At 39.7% G+C, this 10,939-nt stretch overlaps 1 protein-coding gene across 2 annotated transcripts; it reads left to right on the top strand.

Moving 5' to 3' along the window:
* The first annotated feature begins 467 nt into the window (after nucleotides 1-467).
* ube2v2 (ubiquitin-conjugating enzyme E2 variant 2) lies at nucleotides 468-5,825 on the top strand. Of its 2 annotated transcripts, none has more exons than XM_036592077.1 (4): nucleotides 468-565; nucleotides 2,176-2,324; nucleotides 3,546-3,671; nucleotides 4,230-5,825. In XM_036592077.1, the coding sequence occupies exons 1-4, from the start codon at nucleotides 550-552 to the stop codon at nucleotides 4,374-4,376; spliced, it is 438 nt and encodes a 145-aa protein (XP_036447970.1). In that variant the 5' UTR covers nucleotides 468-549; the 3' UTR covers nucleotides 4,377-5,825. The 2 variants fall into 2 exon arrangements, with proteins under 2 accessions (XP_036447970.1, XP_036447979.1); XM_036592086.1 differs by lacking the exon at nucleotides 468-565 and adding an exon at nucleotides 1,966-2,040.
* Nucleotides 5,826-10,939: the final 5,114 nt, after the last annotated feature.

Below are 10,939 nucleotides of genomic sequence, written 5' to 3'. Positions count from 1 at the left end.
TCGTTTTGTTTGTTTTTTTCCTATCTGGGGTAAACTTGGACATCCAGGTGATTCATGCAGCAACATAATTCCCTTAAAACAGTTTTGTAAAAAGTATTTTTACTTTAAAGAAATAAGTAAGAGCTATGAATAAATAACAGCTCAAAGAAACGTAAGTACTGTACAAGTTACTAATACAGCTGCAGTGAACCTCCATAAAACTGGCGCTTTTTTAGACGCAGTGTTTCTTTTTTGGTCTAAAATTAATTAAGAGTGAGCGGTGTGAGCAACAGCAAGGAGTCCGGCCACTGTCATCAATATCGTACAGTAAAAATGAAACTGAATGAGAATGAAAATACTTAGACAAAAATACAAATCCGTCCAAATTATAACATTACTTAAGTACATGGAAATGAGTGAGTGTAGTTAGAGCCATCTCTGGTAATGGTTAAGTAGATTTATTTTGCAGGACCCTCATACACCCCGTCCTTCTTAATGCAGTGCTGGTGACGTTTTAGTCAAGTGACCTGATGTCATGCTATCGTGCGCTTCTGGATTTGGCTGGAGAAGATGGCGGCCTCCTCAGGTTTGTCTCACAATATGTAAAATCGCAACTAATCTTTCGCATGTTTTTCGCCGAAGGTTACTTTTGAAACAGAGGGGCAGTTATTTCGCACTTAAGTTCCAAAATCTGTCTAGTCAGAGCGGTCGCAAGATGCCTAGGTTTTTTTTTTTGTTTACTTAGTTCCTTCTGTTAAGTGTGCCATCCTGACATCAGTGTGAGCTCAGTTGGGAGGTTCGCGCTAGCCGCATTAACGTTAGCTAGTAGTATTGGTGGGTTAAATATTTTGGGATCGTTTAGTTCACTCATTCAGATGCTACAGCTGTTGAAGCAAAAAATAAAATGTAAAAGCACAGACGTGTGGCACATCGTGAGTTCACCCTGCGCCACGAACTACAAATGTTGCAGCACTGCAGACCAAAATATCGCGCAAAAACAAGCTCGACGCCTAGCTAGTTGGCTAAGCTAACTAACGCGTTATGTGTTGGGCGGGTAGCCGTGAGCACGGCAAGCACAGGAGCTATGCCTTGCTGTCAAATGACAAAATGACTCTTCGTTTAAATTCTCTTTTTCTATGTTTCTAGCCCACCCGTTGATACCCTGTGCACTACAGGAGAAACTTAACAACTTGGTTAGTCTGCTGAAACTGTAATTCCGCTAACGTTAGCCCGCTAGCCGTGTGTGTTTTGTTGTCTAATTTAGCTTAGCTTAGCTAGCTAGTTCTACTATGGCCATGCTGTCCGCCGCTTTCGTAGCGACGACACATGACCGTATTCTTGCACATAGAATTAACTTGCATCTGTGCTTAGGACACGCCCGTAGTCATTTTGCAATCATGTACCCAGCTAGGTAGTTCAGTCTGGCTTTTCAGCTTTTGTGCCCGCGCACAAATAAACAGTTCAAATGTAAGTTAGCTTGTTAGCTGCGCTAGCTAAGTTCCTTGACGCTATCAAAATTTGAGGAAGTGAGATCTGGCAAGGACACTTTTCATTCAGACGTAGTTAGCAGCTACCAAAACTAGTACGATTGCATTCCGGTGATATTTTACACGTTAGACCAGAGTTTCGTTGTACTTAACTGTGCAACCCACCTCACCCCACCTTTTTTCAATACGAACGTGCCTCACCCAGTGTTTTTAACTAGTTAGCTGCCTTTCTACAGGCCGCTATGGCTTGCGTTCTGTAACAGCACCTTTTATAAAATCAGCTGGGTTTCGAAATCACGTTAGTCACACTGGCCTGTAATACTCTTGAAATGTCTTAATTTATAGTTTAATTTCTGCTTTGCATGATAACTTGTTTCAAACTAGTAAAAGGGTTCTCACTTCTCTGGTAGTGGACTTTGGAATTTTAAGTTAGTAACAGCCTAATTTTTAAGACTACGTTAAGAGAGTGTTATGTTTTGCCACCAGTACAAAATGTTCACTGGATCTGTTGCTCTGACACCTGCCTATTGTAAATATGGTTTCATCGGATGATTAGCTGTAACTCTGATGACAGGTATTTTGCAATGCACTTCAAGTCACTGTTATTGGATGCCATCAAATATTCTAGTGTTCTGTTTTTGTCCTGTCAGTTAATTATAATGTATGTTTTATTTCATGATTTGCATGTTGATTTATGTCCTTTTTACAGGAGTTAAAGTTCCACGCAATTTTCGTTTGTTGGAGGAGCTGGAAGAGGGGCAGAAGGGTGTTGGTGATGGCACAGTAAGCTGGGGTCTGGAGGATGACGAGGACATGACTTTAACACGGTGGACAGGAATGATCATTGGGCCTGCGCGAGTAAGCTTACTTTTTAGACCCACTTTATGCCAATTCATATGTTGAAAGAAACAGCCCATCAAATGGCTAATGAGAAATAGTGTTTTGCTTAAGGTTTATTGGATGCTCTGTGTTAGTCATCTGGCTTGTCTGTCCAGTTTTGGGTTGAGCGCTTTCCCCACTGAGGCCACTCTTTAATAAAATGCTAAAGTGACACTTAAGTTTGTACCTAAGCTTTGCCAACAAAGGTATGTACTACTTAAGATGGTTTTTTCCATAAATGTTAAATTGACCACTCTTGTTGCAGGGTGGTGGTGCTCGGTTTACATGCAATTCATTATGTGTAAGTAATAATAGGGCAGGCAGCACATAGTCATTTCCTGTTTGCATAATATGGTAACATCCAGAACTGCATTACTAGAGCTGCTTTAATGGTGAACAGTAAGAACCAAACCATTAATCTTGCAAATTGATAATAACAGTGGGTGTGGAATTGTCTGGCTTGCCTTTTTGAAGACATCAGGGAGTTTTAACAGATTAATTGTATCACTTATTCAGTAAGTACATGAGAATACCTGTGCTCAGATTAGCGTTAAATAGAAGTCTCTTCAGCTCTTCTACAATATCCTTGCTCTACTCCAAAATACATGAACAAAATGAACAAAAAAATGTAATGAACAAAAGCTTGTTGCCATCTCAGGTGGTCACATATTAGCATTTATGGATGACTTGTTATCTTGCATGTAGCTTTTAATCAAGTGACAGTGTCACTTTGTGCAGTTTTGGTCTTAGCAGTAATAGCCATTAATCACTGCAATTAATCACTGCATTGTAACTATCTAGTTTAGAGGGTGAGGCTGAAATATGATGAATGAAATTATTCCTGAGCCAAAGTTCATCATGGCGAATGTTCTAAAGAACACAGATTAGGAACTGTCAGGAATGCTGCAAGAGTGTATATATAGCCATGAGATGTATGGAAAACATTCGCTGACACTCCTGAAGAAAATGTAGGCTGTTTAAGTTGCTTATGCAGTTGAAATATACATATTACATCTATGTTAAAAATGTGTTTGTTTTTTTTGTTTTTTTATATATATTTAAATTAGGAAATTACTAAATAAAACATTTGTTGAATGAGTGGTTGTTTCTGTAATCACTATTCTACAATTAATCAGCAGTTGCCAAAACTCCTGTTTCTTCATCAGTGCTTAAAAATGTTTTTTTGTTTTTGTCTCTCAGACTAATTATGAAAACAGGATATACAGCCTGAAAGTGGAGTGTGGACCTAAATATCCTGAAGTACCACCGACTGTTAGATTTGTAACAAAAATTAGCATGAATGGAATAAATAATTCCAATGGAATGGTGAGTAGTCCTAAGATTTACTTTTCTTTGTTTAGATCTTTAATATTTAGGGCTGTTTTTCTGGGCACAGATTGATATTGTTGTGGACTGTTGTCAGTAAGGATTGACCTGGATTGGTTTATGTAGATGTGGGGGACAAATTTTGAATACTTGTTGAAATCAAAGAAAGCTTCAAATGGTTTGCGCAGCACTGTACTGGATATATATAGTGCAAAACAGTTGATTTGCATTTTTAACAACTAACTTTCAGTCACCCTGGTTTTCTGGGTCCACATTTTTATTTATTTATTTTCACTGGTTTCCTCTTGTGAATTAAAAAAAAAATCAAACTAGTTTACAATGTTTGCCTGGCCTTTTTACAAATGTATATTTTAACAGTACTAACATTGATTACAGGATATTTTTTTTAAATTAGTAAAAGAAGAGTAAATAAGCATTTACTAATTTGCTAAGTATCATCTGAATAATTTTTTTTTTTTTTTTTTTAATTTCTTCTTTTGCCTCCTTAAAAATATGCAACCTGTCTCACCCCCTTCTCCTGTTCCCCTTTTGTTTCAGGTGGATGCACGTAGCATACCAATTCTAGCGAAATGGCAAAATTCTTATAGCATTAAAGTCGTTCTTCAAGAGCTAAGGCGTCTTATGATGTCCAAAGAGAATATGAAGCTTCCTCAACCGCCGGAAGGACAGACGTACAGCAATTAATTGTAAATGATTGTTTTTGACCCTATGTCTTAAACCTTACTCTCCTAGAAATGTCTCGTAAGTCATCAGAGAAAAAAGAGAAAAAAAAAAAAGAAAATTGACTCACTCCACACATGAACAGACAGCAGTGCAGAGGCAGGATTGGACATTTCTAATAGTTTAGCTTCTCGGGAAAAAAAAAAAGAAATGCTTATAATGTGAGGCACTGTGTGAAATTCTGTTTTAAGATTGAGTGCACAAATCTCTCTCCTCCAGTAACATTACGTTGACCATAAGCTTTATGTTTCTGAACCATTTTTCTTTTCTTGTAGGCAAAAAAAAAGGCATGGCAGAAAAGGCAAGGTCTTGCAGATCTTTTCCTTTTGAGTTATGACTGGACACCAAAACTAAATTTAAGATACATATATGACAGCATGCTAAAGAAAACTTACAAATATTTTGGAGGGAAAAAAAGTAAAACAGATGTAATAAATTGTTAGTTTGCTGAATTTATTGGGTGTGTTGGTACCCCTCACTGATGATTGTTCTAAGGATTACTAAAGTGTGCCTGTAGTCTGCCTGTAGTATCACATGGGGGGGAGGGGCTGGCTGGTGTTTCTTTTTTTTTTATTATTATTTTTTTTAAATATCTGTATTTGACAAAATAGCAGTTTGTTTCAGTGCGGTATCTTTCTGACATGTAATAGATGCCCTGTTCTGTTCTAAATTCAAACCATGTCAGGTGCATTAAAAAGTGACCCAACATCCTGAGCTCTATCTCTTGCTTGTATGTTTTCTTTCTTTTTTCTCTCTCTCATTTGGACTCTCTCTGTCATTTCATTTATGAGCTCACTATACACACATTGCTAAATGTTAAATGTGCGTTACTGTATAATGCAATGAACCTTTGAGGATTTTCTGCATTATGCCATTAGGCCCTGATGTGCTTCTTCAGATTATTCTCACTGTTTAAAATTTGTACACCTGCACTGTATTGTACTGATAAGAATTAACCATTGTTCCCCACTTTGTTAGAACTGCAGCAGGTGTGATGTAATGAATTGTGATTAGCCCATGTAACACTTAAGCAAGCCCTCGCTAAACTTTAATCACTTATCTGCTTGTGAGTCTAATTTTGAGTCATCTGGAAAAAGAACACTGTAATAATGAGAAGCTAACATAGTTATTACATGTTAATAAGCTATGGAAGAACACTGAAAAGTGAAGTTATTGGGCAAAGGGTAGTTTTTTTCATTGGTATGGATTTCTGAATTTCAAACCACTGTCACTTGCAAAGAGTGGACATGATTAACAACAGTCTCTTTAATGCATCTCATGACGTGTTTTGGTCCCTTTTAATTTTGTCTCTTATTTTAAGATTATATATTCTGAAGATATATTCTGGTTATGTTGAATTTGTGACACAGGGGCTGTATTCAGGATAATAAATCAAATATTGTGGAACACAAACTGCTCTCTTTTTCTTCACTTTATTTGCCCAGTAGCAGTAGGCCTGTAATTTGTGCATCCCTGTGCTGTGGGTCACCAGGAGTGGGATTAAAAACATTTTATACTAAATGAGCAGGTCTGTACAGTATAGTTTAAGTGAGCAGTTCCCAACCCTGGTCCCAGAGTACCCCTGTTTAGGTTTTCCCTTCTGCCAGCACAACTGACCCAACTAATCAGTTAATTAATAAGCTTTTCCTGAGCTAAGCGGTGTTAGAGCAGGGCTGCATCCAAAGCTGCATACTACCATACTATATAGTATGTCAAAAATAGTGTAGTTACATTAAAGGTGTGTAGTAGAATGTGGCTTTGGATGGAGCTCAGAGAAGCACAGAAGTGTGCAGGGCAGGGAATATTTTAGAACCAGGGTTGAGGAACTATCACCTAACCTACACCGCTCAGGCATAACATTATGACCACCTCCTTGTTTCTACGCTCATTGTCCATTTTATCAGCTCCACTTACTATATAGGTGCACTTTGTAGTTCTACGATTACAGACTAGTCCATCTGTTTCTCTGCATACTTTGTTAGCCCCCTTTTCCCTGTTCTTCAGTGGTCAGGACCCCCGTGGACCCTCACAGAGCAGGTACTATTTGGGTGGTGGATCATTCTCAGCGCTATTGTGGTTATGGTGTGTAAGTGTGTGTTGCGCTGGTCTGAGTGGATCAGACATAAGCAGCACACTGATACATAAAATTGCTACTTACTGTATTAATGTTTTTCCGTGCGAATAAATGCCTACTGCTCAGATAAATAGCTTTTTAAATTTTTTTTCAGGTGCCTAAAACTTGCACAGTATTACAGGTCTCTCAAATGCATTAACAGTTTGTGCATCATTGCTGTAACTCCACAGATAGTTAAGTAACAGGTAACAGTCTTATGCATGTATACTTGCAGTGCCAGAAATTGGCTTTCCAACTGAATCTATTCATGATTTAAGCTTGAATGATGTGCTGTAACACAGTGCGTGCAGATCAGATGCATCAGTCTCACCTCACCTCTGCAAGAAGTGTCATCCTCTCTCTTTCAGGGAATACGCTGTCACCACTTTCTGTTTTATTCTTCCTCTATCTCTCCAGTAGACGCGTATTGCTTGTGCAGTGGGGGAAAAACTCAAAGAAATCCTTGAACAGCTATCTGGCAAGCAGGTCATCTTCCAGTAGCCTATATAGAGCAGTTTTGGAGCAGGCTGTCCCAAATTATCGGGAATAGCATGTTCGAGTTTTGCAACAAAAGGAGCATGATGTGGACCCAGGTCATCCCCCTTTTAAAACATTACACAAGGCAATTTAACACCTGATACCTGGTTCAGGTTCTTTGTGCATGAAGATTGTAGCAGATGACCTTAAACTTAACATTTTCTCCCAGCAACCACTAAGGGGTGCTATGTGCACAGTCATTAGAGGTTTTATGAAGGCTTTGTTGAATAAATTTTTTCTGCAGGCCACAACAGCTGGGGGCAGTAGGTGAGCTTAGGAAAATCTTAAAAGAGCAGCTTAATTCTGTTAGACTTTCCAGAAAGGGGAGACAGGCTTCACTGACCTTGCCAAAGGGAAGTATGACAGTGGCACTAGTGTCAGAGCCCTTGCCTCATGTCCTCTCTTTGTTCTGGTGCCGCCTATGTGTGTGTGCATGTGTGGTAGTGTCTGCGTGCATAATTGAAGCATTATTCTCGACACTTGTAAGTCATTTGTTTGAGACTGAGAGATCCTTTCATCTTCATTTTGCCACTGCTGGGAAAATACATTACTGTCAGACTTCTGCTGCTAACATTCACCAGCTGAATCCACTCCTGCCACTGAGCCCGCTTAGCTTGGCTGTTTGACAGTTACATCTAGAAGCTTTAGACTAGTATCACTTTATTTATTTGTTATTACTTTTTTCTATGATACAACGTTCCACTGACCTGCAGAAAGCTTGCCTGAATACACATAATCTGTAAAACATCACAGATGATAAAAGAACTATAGATTATGTAGGACCAATGTACTACTGGTTATGTTTGATACACAGATTAGATTTAGGTTTTGGCTTGTTGGTATTTAAGTAGTCTTTCTAGTCTTCTCCATTTGTGTCAGTTATAAGCAGACCTGGAATTTCAAACAAGTTTGTATTTACAGTGAAGCACTTATTTTAGTGGAGCCCAACTGAGGCCCCAGAGGGCCAGAGCCTACCACAGTTTGGTCAAACACATCTACTAAACCTGGTAATTAACCAGATGGAGTCTAACCCTCCAGGAACAGATTTGGGCTCCCCTGGCCTACATAAATGTGTAAAAGGTACTGAGAGTGAGAAAAGCATTTGTGAGCCTCTTTCTTTTTCTCTGGTTTACCCTTGTGAATCTCTTTTATGGCTGACCTATCATCCATTATATTTTATTACATATTAATATGGATTTTAATATCACGCGGCAATACTATAGCTACCAAATGCTGTATCAGGCCAGAAATCCCATAAAAAAGTCTTTTTGGTTTATTGGTCTCCACCCAATAGCAGTATTTTGTACGCCACGTTTGAGAAATACATTGATGATAACACCTCCACTGATAGTATACAATGTCAAGCAATCTCCACGTTCACCTCCTGGTGGAAAAAATTTGGGATTTGGGAAAAGAAAATATTAATCCGAGAAACGAAAAACGAACAGAACAAATAAGCTGTGTACAGATTCCACTGGGAGTTGTTTATCCGGGGGGGAGCGCTGGTATGCCAGCAGACTTCATGTCTCTGTCGAGTAAGAGCGACAAAATTACTGGATGTTTTTAATTATCGCCAGGCTATGGTGAAGCAGCTCTCGCGAGACCTTCGCGCGTCTCCTCCTCCTCGGCTCAGCTGGAAACAGGTCGGTGCTGTGTGTGCGCGCGTGGAGTAATGTATTTAGCTCTCTGTGGGGACGAAACGTCACTATAATAATAGAAAGCAGTTTGAGGAATAGAACTCACACCGGACATTGTGGCAACTTGTGACTGCTCCCTACAAGAAAAAGTTACATTGACAGATAAAATATTGTAAAAGGCAAAAGATCCCAAAGATTTCCTTTTGGTTCCTGAGGTAAAGGTCAGGGAGGCTGATTTAGCGCAGCAGCATTTAGCTACAGTAATAGTACATAAGGAAGAGGGAATACCTCACAAAGACAAGAATACCAACGTGTGTGTGTGTGTGTGTGCGTGCAACATAAAAGTGTTCTTTTTTTTAGGGAGTAACATGAGCGTTTTTGCTCACGGCTGAGGAGAAAGGAAATGGCTAATAAAAGCAAAAAAAGGGAGAGCTAAGTGGTGGGTGATAGAAAGAGAGAAATATGGAAAGCGAGGGGGGATAAAAAAGGGAGGGTCGAAAGCGTTATGATCCACTTAAGTGCACTCAAAGTAGAAGATTGTTTAGTCTCCTCTTCACTGTATTTGAAAAATATCAGACTGGATCCCAGATTCTCTGGTCTTCTCTGGCCCTGCAGACACTTTAGCAACTACTTTAATAGAACTTGTCTTCAGTAGAACTCAGAAGGTTGGTCCACAGTTCTGTCGAAAGCCATCATTTTGAGACTTTATTTTTGTGATCATTAGAAAATGTGGCAACATTTAGACTTTCATATTTTGTCAGAAGCTCTTGTTCCAAATCAAAGGCATTTTATGCTTTTGGCTGGCAAACAGCTGTTTTTCCAGGCTGTCAAATCCAAGCCATAAGAGAAAACATATGACGTAACCTTAAAATTCCCTGCTCAGTCACTTTATCAAACCCTATTAAGTGATGCAGCAGGAAATGAGTTGTGGCTGGTGAAACACACACCACAGCAGTCATCATTTGAATCTGTATTGGTTAAGAACAGTGTAGATCAAGAGTCTAGGTGAGTGAAATACTAGTGGAATCTAGTACATCCAACTGTAGAAGCTCCTTTCAGTTCCAATGAGTGCAGCGCATTGTATCCCATGCAAAAGCAACTATCCCTCTTTAAAGTGTTTAGCAATCAGTGACAGGGGACATAATGTAGATGAGGTTGTGGACACATTACAATGGATAACAGCACTGAAAAAAAAACACATGCAAAACTGATAATGTGCACTAAATGCTCAATCAGTGGCTGTTGCTGCAGTGGCAATGGCAATGGTGAAGGTGGCCAGGGCCTACAGGATGCAGGACAATACAGGGAAGGAAAGAGGCAGTTCTCAATGGGCAAACTGAGCCTGTCAACTTGTGAAGCCCTGACAGTGAGTGTGAATCCAGAAGACAACCAAATAACCAAACGTTGTACCTTATCATCAGTGAAACACTGTGCTGGCCATAGGTGCTGTGTTCTTCTGAATTAGACCAGTCAGTCCCAACGCAGGATATTGTATGAGCTAAAAGATCAAAGTTTGAACTGTAGTCCATGTCATTGTTTTTTGAATTGATGTATTTATTGATGTATTTATTTAGACCAGTTGTAGTGCCAGTTGTCATGGTAGTGTACTAAGTATATTTAGTATACTTGATACTTTAGATTTTAGCATCCTAGCCAGTCTAGCCAATGAGAGCAATGCCAGTCGGTTTTCTTATGGACCCCAAGGTACAGACAGCATGTAGCACTCCTGGGGCAAAATTCGGTTTGTATATTTCTTCTAAGAATCTTTAAATTATTGTAGCTAGTTGAAAGAACCTGATGATCCATTCATGCTGTGGTTGATCCTTCACATGATTGCTGAGGTTTCAGCTGAGCATCCATATGACCACATGAAAATGTTGCCAATTAACCTGAGGGGTTGGAGCAGTTTGCAGGGAGGGGAGAGAGAGACAGAGTGAGTGAGAGAGTGAGAGAGAGAGAGGAGCCAGGATGTTTCCATGGCTCTTGTGGCCTTGGAAGAGCATAGCTGTGGTGTGAGCTCATCAGTGCGGCCAGTTTGTGCTTTCTCAGCATTGCTCTTTTCCCAGCCTCAGAACATCAATGTCCGACTACAGCGTCATGCAGCCCCCTCTCCTCGCCATGCCTTCCTCCTTTCCATTCTGTCTGCATGTTTAACTCTCTCTTTCTCTCTCTCTCTCTCTCTCTCTCTCTCTTCTCTCTCCCCCTCTCTCTCTCTCTCTCTCTCTCTCTCTCTCTCTCTC

The sequence above is a fragment of the Colossoma macropomum genome, unplaced genomic scaffold (genome assembly GCF_904425465.1).
Source record: "Colossoma macropomum unplaced genomic scaffold, Colossoma_macropomum, whole genome shotgun sequence".
Classification (NCBI taxonomy): domain Eukaryota; kingdom Metazoa; phylum Chordata; class Actinopteri; order Characiformes; family Serrasalmidae; genus Colossoma; species Colossoma macropomum.
This window is presented reverse-complemented; position numbering and strand designations above follow the sequence as displayed.